General features: G+C 41.9%; 1 protein-coding gene across 3 annotated transcripts in view; it reads right to left on the reverse strand.

Annotated features, from left to right (window-relative positions):
* afap1 (actin filament associated protein 1) overlaps positions 1-22786 on the reverse strand; it is a 324257-nt gene that overhangs the window by 37711 nt on the left and 263760 nt on the right. For all 3 annotated transcript variants that reach the window (XM_069926525.1, XM_069926526.1, XM_069926524.1), the window contains exons 9-10: positions 10159-10308; positions 8941-9152 (exon numbers count right to left, since the gene is read on the reverse strand). In XM_069926525.1, the coding sequence (XP_069782626.1) occupies positions 8941-9152; positions 10159-10308 (362 nt within the window). The remainder of the gene's footprint in view (positions 1-8940; positions 9153-10158; positions 10309-22786) is intronic.

The raw sequence follows: 22786 nt of genomic DNA on the forward strand, positions 1-22786 counted from the left end.
TTTCCCCAGTGTTTTCAATGAATAATATCTGCAGGCTTTGTTTGCAACCACTGGATGGCAGAGCACTACTAAATGATAGTCTGCTGCAGTTCAACAAAACACAAAATCAGCAATTAAACAAAGCACATCCCTGTAACGGCATTAAAATGCTGGTCCAAACAAATATTGGATCGACAAGAGTTATATTTCATGATGTGTATAGAAGGAGCAGTCAATAGTTGTTACATCTAGTTAAATAAACAAATATGGAAAGGTTTTTCAAATTACATTTATATTAATTGGTAATATGTATGTGATATGATCTGTTGTTTGTTATAGTAGTTATATAGGATTTATATGTTAAACAATAAAAAAGGGTTGGGGGCAAAACTTTAGAAGTAACATGAGAGGAAGCTTCTTCACTGAGTGGTGGCTGAGTGGAATGACCTTCTGGAAGAGGTGGTTGCAGCAGGGTCAATTTCGTAATTTAAGAGAAGGATGGATAAGTACATGGATTTGAGGGGATTGGAGGTTTATGGACAGGGAGCAGGCATGTGGGACTAGAGGAGATCACTTAAATCGGTGTGGACTAGAGGGGCTGAGATGGCCTGTTTCTGAACTGTAATTGTTATATGGTTAATAGATGTTACATCACCAATTTTATACATTTAAGACAGAGAGTTCCATCTAAATGTTTAGGTTTTGGCCTGCTGTTCTAAAATATAAACCTTTCAGTGCATTTTCCTGCATGGTTGTACAGCAACACAGGGCAATAAGGCCACTGCTGATCCAATGGTTATCAACTGTCACATTCTTCATCACAATTAACAGTCTAATTCTCTTTTCCATAAGACCTTTTTTACTTCACTGATTGTTCTAATCTAATCTTGAATGTTAACAAAGTTTAATATTAACCCTTGCAAATGCATTTCACATCCTCACTTCTCTCTGAAAAGGAATTTCTATTGTTCTTTGTTGCTCTGTTCAAGAATTTCACACTTAATCCATGTAGAATACCTTTGCTCTAGCCTCCTTATTTACTACAGATAATAATTTCTAACTTTCTGGCTTACCATCTATAATTGTAAACACTTTTATTATATTTACCCTGTGATCCGAACAGTTATATTGAAGGCACCTTAATCCTTCAAGCTGGGCTTTTATATTTGACACCCAGACCAATAAATAAACCTGAAACATTTTTGATCTCAAATTCTGACTATTTTTCTTACAACAGAATTCTTGCTCAATAAAAAATGGTGACTTAATTTAGTATCTTAATTTAACTGCAGGGCATGTGGATTTCATGCTGTATTGTCATAATATTTATAAAAGATGAGGTGGGAAACATTTACCATAATCAAACACAATCTATATTTGGCGGCAGATTCCAGCATCCGCAGTCCCCTGTGTGTCTCCATGTTTACCATAGTATTAAATATAATTAGTTTGATCTTAATTACATGTTCTGCCCTGAATTTAACTTTCCCACTAAGGCTTACTAAAAAACTGTAAATTAAAATCATCATTCTTTCTCACATCAACTTAGAAACACAAATAAAGTGTAAATGCTGGAAGCTTAAACCAGGATCAGAATTAGATAATATACAGTGCCCCTTCATAATGTTTGGGACAAAAATACTCTTTTCCTTTATTTTCCTCTTTGTTCCACAGTTTTAAATTTATAATCAAACAATTCACATGTAAAGTGCACATCCAGATTTTATTCAAGGTTATTTGTATAGATTTTGGCTTGACCATGTAGAAATTACAGCACTTTATAGACATAGTCCCCTCATTTCAGGGCACCATAATGTTTGGGACATTTGGCTTCACAGGTGTTTTTGTGATTACTCAGGTACGTTAATTGCTTCATTGGTGCAGGTATAAGAGAGCTAGACTTGATTCTGAGCTTTGGATCACCTTTGGAGTCTGTAGTTGCCACATTACAGCATGAGGATCAGAGTTGTGCCAATGAAAGTCAAAGAAGCCATTATGAGGCTGAAAGACCTGAATAAAACAGTAAGAGATATCGTCCAAACCTTAGGATTCCCAAAATCAACAGTTTGGAACATCATTAAGAAGAAAGACTGTACTGGTGAGCTCAGTCATTGCAAAGGGACTGGTAGGACAAGGAAGATCTCCACTGCCTGATGACAGAAGAATTCTCTTCATAATGAAGAAAAATCCCCAGACTTAAAGCAACCCCTGGCAGAGGGCATCATAGAGCCCAGCACCAGCCTTGGAGAGAGAGAAAGAGTGGAGAGAAGCATAGGATGGTAATAGACTACAGCCAGACCATCCACCGATTCACCTCTCGGACACCTACCCCCTCCCCCCTCCCCTGCATAGCCTACATAGTGAACGAGTTTGACCAGTACCAAGTCTTCTCCACCACTGACCTCAATCAGCCTATCACCAGCTCCTGATCTGCCAGAAGACAGCCCATACACAGCGTTCGATGCAGACAGCCGCCTCTACCATTTCCTCAGGGACCCCTTTGGAGTCACAAGCGGAGTTTCAGTCTTCCAGAGGGAGATGAACCAAATGGTGGATGACCACCAACTGAAAGCCACATTCCCCTGCCTGGACAATGAAACCATCTGTGCCCATGAACTGCAGGACCATGACCCTAATCTGCAGAAATTCCTCCAGACAACAAAAGCTCTAAATCTCATGTATAACCAAAAGAAATGCATGTTCCACACTTGGTGACTGGCTATACAAGGGTGCGTGGTGGAGAAATGAGTCGTTGGACCCGACCCTGACCGTATGCAGCCAAAAAGGTGCCTAGGGATCTTTTCATATTATGCACAATGGGGTCCCAAATTATGCAAGGTTTGCCCGCTGGTAAAATCTATTACTTTTCCCCCTGGTAAAATCTACTACTTTTCCCCCTGGTAAAATCTACTACTTTTCCCCCATCGGCAGAAGCCCAACGGCCTTCACTTGCATCAAAGGCAACATTGCCAAGGCGGCAATTGCACGCTGTAGATGAATCCATCCCATTCCAGGTGGAGAGCGATGTGTCTGACATCGCCCTGGATGCCACGCTAAACCAGGCGGCAGGTCGGTGGCATTTTTCTCCCGTATTCTCCAGAGCCCCAAACTCTGGCACTCAGCTATTGAGATAGAGGCCCAGGCCATAGTGGAAGTTGTGCACCACTGGAGGTATTACCTTGCCAGCAAAATGTCCACCCTGCTGACTGACCAATGTGCAATCACATTTATGTTTAACCATTATCAGTGGGGGGTAAAATTAAGAACGACAAAATCCTGAGGTGAGAATTGAACTGTCCACCTACAATTACGAGATCTTGCACCAGCCCGAGAAGCTCAACAAGCCTCCTGATGCCCTGTCCAGGGGTACCTGTGCCAATGTGCAAGCAGATCACTTCCAAGCCTTTCACAACAGCCTCTGCCTCCCTGAGGTCACTAGGCTATGTGAGAGCCCATCCTCAGTTGAGTACATTAGGGAGCTGACCTGCAGCTGCCCGGTCTGCGCAGAATGTAAGCCGCACTTCCATCTGCTGGAGAAAGCTCACCATATCAAGGCCACATGCCTCTTCAAACGTCTAAGAATGGATTTCAATGGCCCCCTCCCCTCCATGACTGGAACGTGTATTTCCTCAACATTGTTGACGAATACTCACGATTCACGCTCGCCATCCCCTGCCCAGATATGACTTACAGCCACTGTCATTAAGTCCCTGGGTAACCTCTTCACACTTTGTTACATTCACAGTTACCAGGGGTCATCTATAAGCAAAGAGTTGCCCCATTACCTGCTGGCTAAAGGCATAGCTACAAGTAGGACCACCAGCTATTACCCCAGAGGAAATGGCCAGGTGGAAAGGGAGAATGGCACCATTTGGAGGACAGTCCTCCTGCACTTGTCAAAAGGCCTGCCTGTCTCCCAATGGCAAGAGGTCCTACCAGAGGCGCTCCATGCCACCAGAACTTTTCTCTGTATGGTGACAAATTCCCCTTCCTCAGGAGGTCGGTGTCAGGAAAAATGCTACCGGTCTGGCTGACGACCCCAGGTCCCGATGCTACTCTGAATAGACAGCAGAACCCATAAAGCAGACCCCCTGGTTGAGAAGGTCCACCTCCTCAATGTGAATCCCCAGTATGCCTATGTGCAGTACCAGTATGGGCGGAGAAACCATTATGCAGGGACCCCTACAACTGAGGCGCTCGCTGAACTGACCACGGTCGGTTTCCACGACTAGCAGAGACACAGCTGAGGATCCTACCCCACATTGGCACCAGCTGCGCCGCCGCAACCCCAACCCCCCCCAAACCAGCCCTAACTGATTCTGTTCAGCCATCCAAATTGCAGCTGGAGCACTGGTCAAGAGCCTAGCAACACCACAGCCAGCACGGTGATGGTCAGTTCGATGGATGAAACCACCGGACCAGTTGAACCTGTAAATAGACTCTGAATTGATTTTGACACTTCACCTGCTGGACTTTGTTTCAGAAGGAGTGAATGCAGTGGAACACTCTATTGGAGTCACTATAACTCCTCCCCCTCCAAGATCCCTAATAAAGGCAGTATTGCCCAATCCCCTCCCTCAGTACTGCTTTGGAATCAGGACAACAGCATGTGAGTTTTTAGTGATTAAAGCCTGTTAATTGCAACTTCTGGCCTGTCAGGCCTAATTGATAGTGCTACACTTATGTCAGACAGATCAGAAACACTCATCAGGAGGCATATGTGGATGCATCAATGTCTACTGTCCACAGAAGACTTCATGAACAGAAATACAGAGGCTACTCTGCAAGGCACAAAAGTGGTATGGTCCTTTACAGGCAGTTCCTTTATGCCTCCACACTTTGTTCTTGTCATCATTCTGTTACAGGTTCAACTTGGTCTCCACTGTCCACTAGCCTTTTTCCAGAATTCTGCAGGCCCTTTTAAATACTTCTTGGCAAACTCTAATCCTGTTTCTGTGGCTAAATAGTGCTTTGTATCTTGCAGTGTAGTCTCTGTATTTCTGTTCATGGTCTTCAGTGGGCATTAGCTATTGACACATCCACACCTGCCTCCTGAAGAGTGTTTCTGTTCTGTCGGACATACGTTTGGGGATTTTTCTTCATTATGATGAGAATTCTTCTGTCCTCAGCAGTGGAGGTCTTCCATGGAAAATCAGTCCCTTTGTAATTACTGAGTTCAGTAGTATGCTCTTTCTTCTTAATGATGTTCCAAAGAGTTGATTTTTTTAATCCTGAGGTTTGGGTGATCTCTCTTACTATTTTACTCTTGTTTTCACCCTCATAATGGCTTCTTTGACTTTCATTGACACAACTCTGGTCCTCATGTTGAAAAATAGCAACTACAGACTCCAAAGGTGATCAAAAGCTTAGAAGCAAAACTGGCTCTCTTATACTTGCATCAATGAAGCAATTAAACATATGTGAAGCCAAATTACCCAAACATTATTGTGCCCTGAAATGAGGGGACCATGTATAAAAAGTGCTGTAATTTCTACATGGTCAAACCAAAATGTATACAAAAAACCATGAATAAAATCGGGAATGTGCATTTTAGTCACATGTGAATTGTTTGATTACAAATTTAAATCTTTGGAGCACAGGGGCAATAAAGGAAAAATGTGTTTGCCCCAAATATTAAGGAAGGCACTGTATATTCTCCAGTTCTGTATAAGGAAAACTCAAAACGGTCAACCAGTTTACCTATCTCGGCTGCACCATTTCATCAGATGCATGGATCGACAATGAGATAGACAACAGACTCGCCAAGGCAAATAGCGCCTTTGGAAGACTACACAAAAGAGTCTGGAAAAACAACCAACTGAAAAACCTCACAAAGATAAGCGTATACAGAGCCGTTGTCATACCCACACTCCTGTTCGGCTCCGAATTATGGGTCCTTTACCGGCACCACCTACGGCTCCTAGAACGCTTCCACCAGCGTTGTCTCCGCTCCATCCTCAACATCCATTGGAGCGCTTTCATCCCTAACGTCGAAGTACTCGAGATGGCAGAGGTCGACAGCATCGAGTCCACGCTGCTGAAGATCCAGCTGCGCTGGATGGGTCACGTCTCCAGAATGGAGGACCATCGCCTTCCCAAGATCGTGTTATATGGCGAGCTCTCCACTGGCCACCGTGACAGAGGTGCACCAAAGAAAAGGTACAAGGACTGCCTAAAGAAATCTCTTGGTGCCTGCCACATTGACCACCGCCAGTGAGCTGATAACGCCTCAAACCGTGCATCTTGGCGCCTCACAGTTTGGCGGGCAGCAACCTCCTTTGAAGAAGACCGCAGAGCCCACCTCACTGACAAAAGGCAAAGGAGGAAAAACCCAACACCCAACCCCAACCAACCAATTTTCCCCTGCAACCGCTGCAACCGTGTCTGCCTGTCCCGCATCGGACTTGTCAGCCACAAACGAGCCTGCAGCTGACGTGGACTTTTTACCCCCTCCATAAATCTTCGTCCGCGAAGCCAAGCCAAAGAAATAAGGAAACAAGAAATCAACTGAATTTCTGAGAATGAGGTACATTGGTCAAGAGAAGAATGCAACAAACATATAGTGCAGTTAAAGACTTTTTTCAAATAATGATTGAAAGTGGTATTTGCTTTTGGGAAATATTGGATTCAGCCAAAAAAAAATCATTTTGGATGACATTTACAAAATGTGATATTAATTATTGAAAACATTTCATTGCAGTAAAATAAATAAATGCAGCAATATAATAGATGGTACCATTATTTCTGCCTTGCAATTGACACTCTTCTGAATTGAAACCTTATATATTTTAATTATAATTGTATGACAGTTAAAGAGATTATTTTCTTGTGGCAGACATTTATCTTTTGGTTAATGGTGCTAACTGGCTGCCTTTTGTTCTTCCCTGCTGATTGGAAGTTTTGCTAACTTCAACAGAAATGTCTGTTGGAAGCAGAACAAGTAGCTGATACAATAGTAACTGTTTAATGCAATCAACCAGAGACAAATCCCACAATGTTTTATCTTTGTAATAAACAGATGGCCCTTTTCTGATTGTTGTGTGCTACATAAGCAGTTCATGGTGAAAGTAATGAAGTTGGTGACTAAGTATTTAGGCACAGTTAAAATGGTTACAGAGATAAAGTATTATATTTACACTTAATTTTAAGATTAGTTTCTGCAAAACATTATTTTATTCACAATATTCAAAATGGAGAAAGGGCAGTTCTTAGCTCAAGCAAAAAAAATGTCACCCCTATCATCTTACAACGGTCAAATGAAAAAATAATTCAAGATTCAGGGTCCCTTTAATCTCATATAATAATGTAGAACAAGTAATATCAGGTGAAATTGCCTTCTGCCTGCCGTAAGGCAAAGCAAGAGTCATAAGTAAAACACGATAATCTGCAGACACCATGGTTGAAGTAAAAACACAAAGCTGGAGAAACTCACGCAGTGCAAAGATAAATATATAGCAAAGGTAAAAATGCATAAACGATGTTTCGGCCTTGAGCCCTTGGTGTCGCCTGGCGCCCCAACAGTAAGACAGAAAGAGAAGCAAAACAGAGCCCCTGAATACCCCTCAAACGCTCCCTTCGCCTCTGCAGCTGAACAGGTTCATCGGCAACCTGAGCTTCAGATTCAAACTTCCAGCATGATCAGGAGGCCTTTGGTGCCCTTCAGGAGCCCTTCTTGCCCTCAGCAGCCTCTTGAATCCTGGCTTCAATAATTGGTTCCCCGTGAGCCAGTGTCCAGCAGCCCGCAGACCGTGCAGGTTCCCTAATTGCATGTCACTTGCAATTTGCATAGGTCCTTCAGCCACTGAGACCCTAGCTGGATTGCTGCCATGGTCAGTCCTGTAGGGTTGTCTCCTCTGCTTCTCCTTCTCAATGTTGGGGGGAGGGAAGGGGTTCTCCCCATTTCTGGTGCCCTGTGCTGGTTCACTGCTCCCCCAGAGTCTGAAACTACTCGAGGCCATTGCTGAGCACAAATGCTGCCATTTTGGGCACAGACCGATGGTTGCATGATTTTTAGTTTAAAACACCGTTGGCTCCTCTAACACAGGCATTTAACACCTGTACAGAGCCACCGGCAAAAGGACTGAGCGGTTGAACCATTTGGAGCAGTGCTGTGTCTCCGCTCCCCACTCTCCTGGGACCATACAAGCAGCAGAGCTGCCGTTACAGGAGTTCCGGCAACATCACCATTAGTTTTTAGATTAATCTGTTCTCCACTAAGAGACTAAAAGCAATGAAGATTCAACGAAACGCTATTTCCTCTTCAAAAGTTTCTTCCCCAGCACTGACCTCACACTGCCCATTATCAGTCTGGTGTTGGCACAGTTTCTTCAATTTAAATTCCTACTTCAGCGAGCTCTTCCAATAACTTATCCAATAACCCATAGTCATTAATTTGCATTAAAGTTCCTTGGGCATTGCAGTAAGATGTTTGAAAGGTTCATTCTCCACTCTTTGAAGCCATCAGCTCCACGATTAAGCACTATATTTCATCTCAAAACCGCACACTGCTTTTTCTCTTTCACATATTTGTTTCTTTCTTTTTTAAAAAAAGGACAAACAAGAATTTAACCACAAACATGAACATTTTTTTTAAAAAAACAACAGATGCAGGAAATCCGAAGGGTTAGCATAGTGGTCAGTACAACGCTGTTAGAACGCCAGCATCCCAGTTTGAATGCAGCGCTCTCCAGGAGCAGTTTGTATGTTCTCTCTGTGTCTGCGTGGTGCTCCAGTTTCCTCCCAGCCTTCAAAGAATCCTGGGGTTGTAGGTCAATTGAGTGTAATTGGGTGGCATGGGCTCATGGGCTGAGAGGGCTTGTTCCCATGATGATTGTCCAAGTTTAATAAATATTAAAAAAAAAACAGAAAATGCTGGAAAAACTGAAGTCAAGCCATATCTGCAGAAAGAGAAATAATTTGCATTTCAAGTTAAAGACCCACCATCAAATGGCAACATCGCACCTCTAAAACTGCAACTTCCTGCCCATTCCTGAGCAAGCGGAATGCCAGCGGGTGTTTGGAATCCAAGCCTGGAATGATTTCACATCCACGCAATGGAATGGAAGCCATGTGAATTTTCAGGTCTGTTCTATCCTTGTGCAGGATCAGCTTGTTATCTTTGACTCTGCACCACCGCTCCCTCCAACGATTATTAGAAAGCACATTCAGGTAACCTTGACAGATCAAGACAAAAGAAAAAATAGTCATTTTCTAAGCAACTAAACCACAGCTTCTGTTGCTCTTAGTAACAAAATTTATGAAAATGAGTATCAGTAAACTTTTACAAATGTGCTTTCTTTTTGGACTCCATGGTTGATTCTTAAATATTCTAAAATCATATCGTAAAGTCAAAATTATATTCCAGGGAGACATCAGGGGTAAGTTCTTCGCGCAGGGAGTTGCGGGTGCCTGGAATGCCTTGCCAGGGATGGTGGTGGAGGCTGAAACATTAGGGTATTTAAGAGTCTCTAAGACAAGCACATGGATGAAAGAAAAATAGAGGGTTACAATGTAGGAAGGGTTTAATATTTTTTGGTAGGAATATATAGGCAGGTACAATATCGAGGGCCGAAAGGCCTGTACTATCTTATTGATGTATATTATTGGTGGTTGCACAATCTTGATTAGATTATTTGGTCTCTACTAATTTATGGTCTTCTATGAATGACAATGCACCTCCATTAGGAAGTACAATGGAAGATGAGATTACTTGTCCAGCTCAATCTCCCAATGCCAAAGTGGTTCCACGAACATTTCCAAGGGGATTATATTTCTGTATGGATTCTGCGAGGATGTCTTGGGTGAAACCTCCAGTCAGTTGAATGTTAATAAAAAAGGCACTTGAAAATATAAACCACAAATAATCTCCTTTGTAAAACCGCAGTCAAATATAAAAATATAAATACAGTAAAATCCCTGGTACCCGGCACCAATGAGGACTGGTAGATATTTGATAGGTGAATTTGCCGGTTGCTTGAGCTTGCGTGTTGTGTAAATTGCCAAACTGACCACTAGGGGGCATCAATTTAAAACTTTTGTATTTTTTAACCTATTAATTTTCCGCCATTGATTTTTGCCAGTTGTTTGAGGCTGCTGGTTGCTTGAATCCCGGATTACAGGGATTTTACTGTACAGCGTAACAATTTTAGAATAACCAATGAGTGATTGAGTAAAACATACCACAAGTTGGGATGTCTTCCTCTGCAGAGGAAGTCTGCTCATCAGTCGACGGCTTCTTCTTCCCCAGGCCAATCATTCTTGTAATTTTTTTCCCTGTGACCTTACTCACAGCTCCTTTTGGTTCTGCCTTTACATTTTTCTTCCCTTTTCCTGTTGGATGAAATAAATTCCAATTTACTCTTCAAAATCTCAAGCTTCTGATCTGGTTCCCCACCAAGTTGGCCAAATGATTGTGGCACCACTACTTAACGATGGGGTGAGCATCCTGACTTCACTTCACCCATCATTCGTTCTGATGAAAATACACAGCCTAAGATATTAAATGTACATCATGCTGGAGAAGCTCAGCAGGTCCCACAGGGTCCACAAGGCAAACCAATATTTCGGGCTTGAGCCCTTCGTTGAGGTAAGAGCAAAATGCAGGCAAGTGTCTGATTAAAAAGTGGGTGGAGGAAGGAAGAAGGAGCAGGGGGAGGAGCAGACAGCTAAGAGGTCGTAGGTGGCAAGAAAGGGAGCAGTAGATTCTCAGCAATTTCCGCTACCACAAAGTGATCCCAGCAGCAGACGCATCTTCCCCTCTCTGCCTTTCACAGGGACCGCTCCTTCTATGCAGCCCTCGTCTACTCCTCTCTTCCCACTTATCACTCCTTGGAACCTGCAGCCAAGACCTCAAGAAATACTACCTCCTCCCTCAACACCATTCAGGACCCCAAACAGCCCTTCCAAGAGAAGCAACACTTCCCTTGAGAATCTGCAGGGGCCATCTACTGCATCCTGTGCTTCCATCATGGTCGCCTCTACATTGGAGAGACTGTACGCAGATTGGAAGTGCACTTCATTGAGTAATCTAAGTGCTTCCTCCAGGGGCTGCTCAACATGGAGCAGTACTGATTCATCAGCTAAAGTGGGGGAGTAGATAGTACAGCAAAAACCCTGGTATCCAGCACCTATGGGAATTGGTAAATGCCAGAGAAATTTATTTTCCGGTTGCTTAAGACTTATTCTTACAATGCCTAATACACCTGCCTTAAGAATAAACAATTTAAAATATAAAAATACTATACTATACTTACACTGAACAAACTTCACTTGCATGAACATATAAACCTTAAATAATTTAACTTTATTTTCAGTCACATTCTTTGACATTTAACCTTTGCTGTATCTGCAGGTTCCTCCCCTCCACTGGAGCCGCCTGAAAGACGAGCAAAAACATTATAATTACCCCCCCCACCAAGTTTATAGATAGAGCCTCTGACCACTGCGACCCAACAATGAGCTGCATCAACCAGTTCCTCATCCTGGGCGATGCCATTGCTGTTTCACACAACTTTATTCAAAAGCTGCTATGAACAAAGCACGACCAAGGCACTCCGTGGGCTGAATGTTTGTTCCCATCTTCGCCAAAGCTTTATGTGTTACTTAGAGAACATTTACTTTTACCATTTTAAACTTGCATATTTTTACCAATAATTTTATTCTTATTTATTTATTTTTTTTATTTTATTTTTTTCCTAATTTTTTTTGCCAATTGCTTGAGGTTGCTGGTTGCTTAAATTCCAGATACCAGGGGTTTTACTATAATGAGCAGGTTTACTTAGCCAAATTTATCCTGATGCTGTGAGATTTCATGGGATTCAAAGTCAATGCTGAGGGCTCCTGAGGAAATTCCCACCCATCTGCATACCACTGTACTGCTGCCTCTGCTGGTGGGATGGCACATCCCCAAGGATGGAGATGGTGGTGTCTGGGACATTGACTACAAGGTAAGATTCCATGCGTATGACCACATCATGTTGTGCTTTGACTAACCTGTGAGACATTGCTTCTAATTTTGGCACAAGCCCCCAAATGACTTTACAGGGTTGACAGGGGAGTTTTTTCTATTGCAATTTCAGGCGTCTAGGTGGATTTCGGTGATAAGTCTGGTTTGACTTCTTCGTGATTTTGCCATTTTATATGTCTGTTAAGAGTTAATTGCATTGTTGAGGTGCTGAAGTTACATGTAGGTCAGACCAAATGAGGATGACGCATTTCCTCCCAGACAGAACAATCTTTGGCTTGGCTTCGCGGATGAAGATTTATGGAGGGGTAATGTCCACGTCAGCTGTACTGAACCGGTAACCCACAACATGGCTTCCAAAAGGGTAGTATGCAGCAAGTTATTAGGAAAGTTAACATAATGTGATTTATTTTTGTTACAGGAAGAATTGGATATAAAAGCTGAGAGGTTATGTTTCAGATACAAGGGCATCTGAGAGACTGCATTTAGATTTCAGATTTATTGTCAGGGTACATCATGACATCACGTGCAACCTTGAGATTCGTTTTTCTGCGGGCATGGCAGAATTACTACTTATTGGTAGTGCAAAAGAAACTGAACTCAATGTACACATGTAAATAAATGTAAACAACTGACTGTGCAATATAAAAACAAACAATAAAGAGCAAATATAAGAGTCCTTAAATGAGTTTTTCATTGAGAAGTCTGATGGTGGAGGGGTAGCAGCTGTGCCTGAACCTGGTGGTGTGAGAGGAGTAGCACCTATACCTCTTTCCTGATAGTAGCAGCAAGAACAGAGTGGGCAGTGTGGATCCTTGATGATTGTTGCTGCTCTCTGCTGGCAGCTTTCCCTGTAGAGGTTCTCAATGGTGGGGAGAGTTTACTGGGCCTGTGGTGTTCTGGGCTGTCTCCACTACCTTTTGCTGGGCTTTATGCTTGGGGCTATTGGTGTCCCCATACTAGACAGTGATGCAGCTGGTCAGCACACTTTCCATCACACATCTGCATAAATTTGCCAGGGATTCTGGTGTCATAACAAATCTCTGCAAACTCCTGAGGAAGTAGAGGAGCTGATGTGCCTTCTTCACGATGCCATTAGTGTGTTGGGTCCAGGAAAAGTCCTCCAAGATAGTGACTGCCAAGAACTTAAATTTGTTCACCCTCTCCACCCCTGATCCCCCAATGATCACCGGGGACTGCAGGGTTATTGATATTCCTATTTAAGCAAGGATGTGAGTGTAACAGAAGCAGTTCAGGGTATATTTGGAATGTGCAGGTTGTTTCAAGTTAGACGGACTAGTTTAAAATTAAGGGTTCCCCTTTTAAGACACAGTGAAGGTAGAATTGCTTCTCTCAAAAGTTCATGAACCTCTGAAACTCTCTTCATTAATGGGCAATGGGGCTACATGCAATATTTCAGTGGATGCTAGTGGGGGAAAGGACTTTTTGTTACAATCTTCAGATCATACTATTGCTAAACCAAGTTCTTTGAGGGAAAATAACCATCTCAGTTCTGAAAGGGGTTTCAAAGTCCACTTCAAAGAACCTATTGATACAATGAGCTCAGATGAACTCTTTGTTCTGAAGTTCTGAACCTGAACACTATTATTTTTTCATGCCATCTATGGCAATAATTTGCTGACAAGCCTCACACTTAATTTAATCATGTAGGCTGTTCCAGTGGTTAACAATCCATTAAATTCCAGAGTTCCAGAACGTTCGAGATTTGGAGAGGGTAAGCAAATTTAAGTTCTTGGGAGTCACTGTCTCAGAAGATCTTTCCTGAACCCAACACACTAATGGCATCATGAAGTAAGCATGTCAGCACCACTGATAACAGAAACCCTGGCAAATTGCTACAGAGGTGTGGTGTCCCCATGCTGACCAGCTGCTTGGGGACACCAATACCCCTGAGTGTAAAGCCCTACAAAAGGTAGTGGGCACAGCTCAGGACATCACAGCTCAGGACAGCCCTCCCCAATATTAAATATATCTACAGGGAACGCTGCCGTCGGAGAGCAGCAGCAATCATCAAGGATCCACACCACCCAGCACATGCTCTGTTCTCGCTGCTACCATCAAGAAAGAGGTATCGGTGCCACAAGACTCGCACCACCAGGTTCAGAAAGAGCTGCTACCCCTCCACCATCAGACTCCTCAACAACAAATTCAATCAGGGATTCATTAAAAAGGCCTCTTACTTTTGCACTTTATTGATTTTTTTCTCATTTTTATTTTTATTTGTTTAAATGTGTTCATATCTTCTTGAGGTACATTTTTTTGCACTATCATTAGGCCACAGGGAAAAAAGAATCTCAGCATTATATGTGATGTCATTTTTGTACTCTGACAATAAATCTGAAATTTGAACTTGAACTTTGAAGTTTCCTTTATGGGGCAGATCACACTGTCCAATGCTACAGGCTGCAAAATAACACAGCAGAGATAGCAAAATACAATAGTTCACTCTGTTACTGGGAGCACTCTCTTGTTCACCTATCGCAGAACATAGCTGGATGCTGCCTATTGGTTCCTGGTCTACATTAGAACCACTGACTCATTGATTTCTCTGGATGTTATAGGGCTTATGAGTAGGAAAAGGGAGGGTGTTTTTTTAAATATTTTGAGTATATTTAATGATTTTAATTGTTTTAATTGTTTAGCAGTATTTTGTGGTTTTGAAAACCATTTGCAGTAAAATCCTTAGTATCCGGCACCTATGAGGATTGGTAGATGATGGATAAGTCTATTTTCTGGTTACTTGAGACTTAGTCTTAGAATAAATAGTTTAAAAGATAAAAATACAATACTGTACTTACATGGAACGAACTTCACTTGCATAAATATACAAACCTAAAAACATTTTACTTTACTTTCAGTCACTGCATCTGCAAGTTCCTCCCCTCTACGGAGCCACTCAAAAGACGAACAATAACTTTAGAGATAATTAACCCCCCCTTAACCCAAGTTTACAGATAAAACTCCTAAATAGGGCAACTCATAATAAGCAGGGATCAGGAAGCACTTTATGAGAGTCACCCCAATGGCGAGGGGCATCAACCAGCTCTTCACCCTGGGCGACACCATTGTATTCAAACACAACATTATTCAAACAGCTGCTATGAGCAAAGTACGACCAAGGGACTCTGCTGGCTCCCATCTTCACCAAAAGTTTATGTGTTACTTCAGAGACATATATTTTTACAATTTTAAACATTTTCTTCTTATTTATTTTAATTTTTAAATTTCTTTTCCTCAATAATTTTTTGCCAGTTGCTTGAGGCTGCCGGTTACTTGAATTTCAGATACCACAGGTATCACTTTATTCACAGCATTTGGAAGTATCATTCATTACTTATTTCACACCTTGGCCAATCTTGCACTCTGGGAAGCAAAATAAGCACGGTGATTGCGGAATGACAGATCAAGCCAACAAGATCTGAAACCATATCGTGTCCTCTTCTTGTTCATTTACTTCACACTTTTCAAGTACTCCTGCACATTGCATTCCATTCGAAGTGTAAGCCACTGCTTCTACCATTGTTTAATATTTAATTTAATTGCATTAATTTACTTTTGAAAAAAAATCGCAGATGAAAAATTGAAGATTTATTAAATATTGTTATGGAATGGTAATAAGCAGAATTAGCTCATGTCAACAGCTGCATTTCACGTCACTTAAATCCAAATTCCTCTTTTTATTGTGAAGGCTACAGGCAGCATTTTTTTAAGGGATTCACCCCCAGTGAAATTACAAATATGGCAGCCAGAAACAAGATTTTAATGGATGTTTTACCGTTGAGTAATATAGGCTCATGCTCTGAGCCCATAGATCAATGTCGAGCTTACAATAAATGGTCTCCTCCCAGATTTTATGAAAGAATTTGACCAAGTAACCAAACTTAGTACTCAAACAGCAGGAAATAAATTTTCTAGACCCTTAAGAAACTAATTTTCACTACTACTTCTGCCATTAACCATAAATTCCACAGCTGAGATTCAAAACCCAAGCTTAAGTCACCTGAGGTTCATGATAGATATATAATTAATTTGGAGAAATAGGGTCGGTAAAGCAACAAAAATGGACATTAAGCTTCAAACAAGAGGAATGCTTCGGTAAATGCCACTGATTGAGTCTCTGTCCATCACCATTACCTGTGCTATGTGAGGGAGTGGTTTTAATTTAATTTATAAAATTTAATTTAGAAATATCTAACTTGAAGCTTCTGAACAGCTGATGGGAACTGTGCTTGTGAATGGAGCTAAATTAAATATGATCAGTGTGGTTCTCTGAGAACAATTAACCTGTACTTGTTCAGGATAATGGGGAGTGCACATTTACCTCATTCCATCTGCTTACAATAAGGATTGTGGCACCCAGCTACCTGCCTAGCTCTTAAATAAATCTATCAAAGGCATTGGAAGGCCTAATTGTCTCCTTCTGTTCTGCATCAATCTATGTATTAATTAGTATTTTTAGCCAACAGCCTTTTCATGAATTGTTTTCAAATTTGAAAAATCAACTAAAATCTCTGTCCACAGATGATAAATTTGCCAGTAAGAATTTATGTGTGGAATTCCATTGAACGATCACAGGATTAAATTGAATTGTTACATGTACCGAGAATCAGTGAAAATCTTTTTTTTGCGTCCTATACAAGCAAGACAGCTCATATTTAAGACCATGAGACCACAAGACATAGGAGCAGAAATAGGTTATTCAGCCCATCGACTCTGCCCTGCCATTTAATCATGAGCCGATCAATTTTCCCACAGCCCTGCTGCCTGCCCTTCTCTCCATAACCTTTGATGCCCTGGCTAATAAAGAATCTATCAATCTTTGCTTTAAATACACCCAATGACCTGGTGGCCTCCACAACCACCTGTGGCAACAAATGCCACACATTTAACACCCTCTCTTCTAAACAGATGTCCTTCAATCCTGAAGTTGTGCTTTCTTGTCCTAGACTCTCATACCATGGGGAAAAACCTTTCTACATCCACACTGTCCATGCCTTTTAACATTCAAAATGTTTCAATGAGATTCCCCCTTAATTCTCCTAAATGCCAATGAGTACAGGTCAAATGGTCCTCATGATGATCCTTTCATTCCCGGAATCATTCCTGTGAACCTCCTCTGAACCCTCTCCAATGACAGCACATCTTTTCTTAAATGAGGAGCCCAAAACTGCTCACAATCCTCCAAGGGATTCTCACCAGTGTCTTCTAAAGCCTCAACATCACATCCCTGCACCTATATTCTATTCCATATGAAATGAATGCCAGCATTGCATTTGCCTTCACCACCTTCTCAACATGAAAGTTCACTTTCAGGTTATTCTGCACAAAGACTCTCAGGTCCCTTTTCATCTGGCTATTATTAATTTTTTCCCCATAGTCTGCCCATTTTTTTTACCAAAGTGCATAACTGCACACTTTCCAACATTATATTTCATTTGCCATCTCTCTGCCCATTCTCATCATCTGTCAAAGTCCTTCTGCAGACTTCCTGTTTCCTCCTCACTACCGGCTCCTCCACCTTCCTTCGTATCATCTGCTAACTTGGCCACAAACCCAATCATTCCATAATCTAAATCATTAATATTAAAACATAAAAAGATGTGCCCCCTCCCCCAACACTGACCCCTGAGGAACACTAGCAACTGACAGTCAATCAGAATAAGATCTTTGTTTTTCAACTCTCTGCTTCCTGCCAATCAGCCAATCCTCTACTCACGATTGTATGTTTCTTGCAACAATGATGAGCTCTCATCTTGTTAAGTAGACTTATGTCCAACACCTTGACAAATGCCTTCTGAAAATCCAAATACACAACATTCACAGCATCTCTCTTATTTTGCTCGCCTGTCACTTCCTTAAAGACTTCCAATAGGTTTGCCACATAAGATTTTCCTTTAAGGAAACTATGCTGGCTTTGGCCTATCCTGTTATGTGTCTCCAAGTACTCTGTAACCTTATCCTTTACAATCAAGTCCAACATCTTCCTAACCACTGGTGTCAGGATAACTGATCTGTAATTTCCTTTCTGCTACCCAGACCCCACACACTTCTTGAATAGTGGGGTGGCTTTTGCGATTTTCCAGTCCTCCTGGGCCATGCCTGAATTTATTGATTCCCGAAAGATCATTACCAATGGTTCCACAATCTTTACCACTACTTCTTTCAGGACCCAAGGGTGCAATCTATCTGGTCCGGGAGACTTGTCCGCCCTTAGACCATTCAGCTTTCTGAGCACCTTCTCCCTTGGAATAATAATTGCACTTGCTTCCCTTCCCTAATACTTAATAAAGCAGGTAGTGGAATAATAAAACCAAGTGCAGGTTGTAGTGTTAGTCAAAGAGTGATAAGGACATACCTTTTATTTATACACATTTATCATACAGAAGAGGCTTATTTGACCAATTGCATGCATGTCATCTGAGAAATTTAGTCTAATCCTATTTCCCACTTCTTGGTCCATAGCTTTGCAGATTACAGTTGCTTATGTGATCATCCAGGTAAAGGTGGCAGATGCCCCCACACCAAGTTTTTTGAGGGGGAATATATTTGATTTGTCCATTTTCTATCTCTTCCTTGAACAACTCCCACTCTTCATACTATCCATATTTCTACTTCATATGACACAGAAGGAGGCTCTTCAGCCATCAAATCTCTGTGCAATCCCATCAATCCCATTTCCTTCACTTATTTTCTAGGCAACCTATTCTCTCTCTCACATGCCCAATAACTCCCTCTGAGTCTTCGATTAGCCACCATTACAATGGATAATTTATATGGGCAGTTAACCTAGGGTGTCTTTGGGATGCAGAAGGAAATTGGGGGTCTGAAGAAAAGGCCATGTGGTCACAGAGAGAATGCACACCCTCAACACAGACTGTACTGAATGACGGGGTCAAGGTCAAATTGGTGAAGCTGTGAAGAAGCTGCATAACCTGCTGCCACTCAGTACTTCCCACCTCTGCTCACAGACTCATTTAATTTCAGGTGGTCATTTCAAATCTATTTATGATAAATCTCATCGCAGGCTGGTAAAATTAGCCTGAACCCCATTTGGAACTCTCACTCTCGTTCAATCTTTGTCCCTTTCCGTAACTATGGAAAACGAATAGAACGATGAACCCAAACTTCAATTTGTGTTGGTTTTATTTCTTAAACTCCCCTCACAGTAAAATATGGATTGGCCACTGCCAAACTTCCAACCTTCCATCTTTTCTAGTGATTACTTCCTTTGTCCTTTAACTTGCTTGTGCATTTGCAACTTTCTACATTTAACCCTTTCCTGCTCAGGGTTTGATCCCCCTGTGGAAAGGGTTCAGCTTTCCCCACCAGTGCTAATATACTGATCCTGATCTGTTGGAAATAACCCATCATTATGTGTAGGTTACACTTCTAGAACCAGTTTGAACGACTCAGGAATCTAAAACCACCCCCAGCCCATCCCCTTTCTGGCAACTATTCCATGAGCAACACATTCATTTCCACTATCCTGTTAATTCTCACTGGCATTTGGTTACAGTGACACCATTGTCAAGGTCCTATTTCCTAACCTGATTTCATTTTTAAATTTTTGATTTAGACATACAGCAAGGTAACAGACCGTTCCGCCCAACGAGCCCATGCTGTCCAAAAACATCCAATTAACTTAATACCCCCTTACCATTTGAAGGGTTTGAGGAAACCAGAGCACCTGGAGGAAACTCACGTGGATTGGAGAGAACAGTGTCGGATTTTAACCCGTGTTGCTAGCGCATAACAGCGTTGCACTAACCGTTATGCCAGTGGCTCTCAACCTTTTTCTTTCCACTTGCATACCACTTTAAGTAATCCCTATGCCATAGTTGCTCTGTGGTTAGTAAAGGTTTGCTTAAGGTGGTATGTGGGTGGAATGAAAATGTTTGAAAACCACTGTTTTAATCGTACCTCATTGACTCTTAATTGCACGGTTTCATAACTCCAAAGGAAATGGGCCATTGACAATTTTTCTCAAGCTAAATAATTTAGTAACAAATGGGTCTAGAGCAGTGATTCTCAAACTTCCTTTCCTACTCACAGACCAACCTAAGCATTCCCTTACTAATCACAGAGCACCAATAGCATAGGAATTACTTAAAGTGGTATGTGAGTGGAAAGAAAAGGTTGCGCTATACTAACTGTGTCGCTCCTGTGATCTGCCTTGCTGCATTTCATCTCCTCTCTCTGTCGCTGGTACCAGAGTCCTTGGCTGCTCACCCTCCCATCTCTGCAACTCCTCAGTGACAGGGAGCCATCTTCCTAAAATCATGCCTTGCACCACAAAATTCTATCTGTCTTATAAATTCGTGAATCCCCAGTTCTATGTAGTGTACTATAGGTTTCATTCCAGCTGTATGGCATCAAGCAAATAACATCTACTCCAGTATACAGCTGTCAGAGAAGAGTTTGGTCTTCAAACCTATTCAGAGGTTTTGAGCACGCACAATCTTAAGATAAATGTGAAAAAAAAGAGAAGTTAATGCTGTAAACAAGAACAATAACTGAACAGTGTGGCATTGCTGGTGATGTATGATACCACTGTATAGTAAAAACACGGAAATACTGGAGGAGCTCAGCAGGTCTTGCAGCCTCCATAGGAGCTAACAGTATATAACCAATCTTTTGGGCCTGTGCCCTTCATCAAGGTATGAGCAAAAAAGCAGACAGGCGCCTGAATAAAAAGGCTGGGGGAGGAGAGAAGAAAGGGCAGAGGGAGGAGCGCAGGCCAACAGGCAGAAGAAAATTATTGGGCATGGATAGGAGAACAGGAAAGGAAAAGTGAGAAATGATCAGGAGAGAGGGTGGCTCTGTAAATGCAGAGCTAGGGGAAAGGAAACAGAGGGGGTGTGGAGGGGGGAGTGAGAGAGAGAGAGAGAGAGAGATAAAGCTCGAGGGTGCCCTCCAATCAGATGGCATTAATGTTGACCTCCAGTTTCCATTACCCCCTCCTTCCCCACCGCGTCTCTCTCTTTCCTTACCACTGTCTCCTTTCCTCTCGATTAAAGAATTTATGTTAGTCGTAAATAAAGTGATCCTTTTGTAATTTACAGTATTACCATTCAACTAGAATGTTTCTGTTATTCTCCTCCTTATCCTCCAGGAAAGACACATATAAATGATATATGACTTAACATGGGAGACACAAAAGCCTTAAGTGAGAACTGAACTTTTTTCTGCACTGAATACATAATCCTCCTGCCATCACAACTCACAATGGATTCCTAGATAAGTGGGATTCACTTTGTATAAAGATGTACAGAAGGGCATTGATAGGATGCAGAGCTGAGCTGAGAAGTGGCAGATGGAATTTAACTTAGAAATGTGTGGAGTGGTTCATTTTGGTTGATGAAATTTGAAGGCAGAATACAATGTTAATGGGAGGACTTTGAGCAGTGTGGAATAACTGAGAAATCTTGGGGTCCATGTCCATAAGGACACTCAAGTGCTACTGCACAGTGGTAGTGTTGTTAAGAAGGCATATGGTGTGTTGGCTCTCAATAACCGAGGGATCGAGTTCAGGAATGTTGCATCCATCTCAAATCTTAGGTTAGACCCCACTTGGAATATTGTGTTCAGTTCTGGTCATATAGAGTGTGCAGAGGAGACTTATAAGTATACCGCCTGGATTGGGGAGCATGCCCTATGAGGACAGGTTAAGTCAACTTGGTCTTTTCCCCTTGGAGCAACGGAGGATGAGGGGTGATTTTATCAAGGTGCACAAGGTGATGAGTGGCATTGACTTGTGTGGGTGACCAGACGCTTTTTTTCCAAGGCTGAAATAGCTAACATGAGTGGGCATAGATTTCAGAATCTGAACCAGAAGCAGAATTTATTGTCATGAACAAGTCATGAAATTCGGTGTTTTGCTGCAGCATCTTGCTTGTATATTCATTTAAGGCACTGAGGAGTAAGTACAGGGAGATGTAAGTTTTTCACACAAAGAGTGATGGGTGCACGGAATGTGCTGCTGTCATCGGTGGTGGAGGCAGATACAATGGGATCTTTTAAGAGACGATTAAATAGGTACATGGAACTGAGAAAAATGGAGGGTTATGCAGGAGGGAAATTCTCAGCAGCTGTTAAAGTAGATTATTACTGTAGGTCAGCATAACAGTGTGGGCTGTGAACACTCTATATAGACCTATAATTGTCAAAGAGCAAAATGACAAAGACTGAAGATAACACAATGTTCACCATATTACTATGTAATGTTCACTACAGTAAAACCCCTGATATCTGGCACCTATGGGATAAGTGAATCTTCTGGTTGTGACTGGCAAACTAACGGCATGGTGTGCCAATTTTAAACTTTTGTATTTTTTACCTATTTATTTTCTGACTTTTTTTTGCTGGCTGCTTGAAGCTGCTGCTTGCTAGAATTCCGATTACAGGGGTTTTACTGCATATTTATATATAATCAATAGTTTTGAGCATGAGTACGTGACAACTGATTATAAAACAACTTCAACACCATGAGTCTCCACTCCACTGTGCTCTGTGGAATTACAGTCACAGAGTGGTTAACGTACAGAAGGAGGCTATTTAGTCCATCAGGTCCTAGCCAGCTCTATGTATGAACAATCCAGCTTGAACTACCTTCCATCTTTTTTCCAGTCTTATATAGTTCTTCTTTCCAGACACTTATTTAGTTCCCTTTTTGCTTCCAGTTCTGGCGGTGGATTCAAAGCAAACCATTTGCTGATAAATATCCTGGGTATTCTATTTACACCTGTAAAATGGGCAACTGGTACAAAAGTGACTTTTTTCTACTTCTGATATTCAGTATCAATGTGTCCTGCTTTATGAGGTCAT

The sequence above is a fragment of the Narcine bancroftii genome, chromosome 3 (genome assembly GCF_036971445.1).
Source record: "Narcine bancroftii isolate sNarBan1 chromosome 3, sNarBan1.hap1, whole genome shotgun sequence".
Taxonomy (NCBI): Eukaryota; Metazoa; Chordata; class Chondrichthyes; order Torpediniformes; family Narcinidae; genus Narcine; species Narcine bancroftii.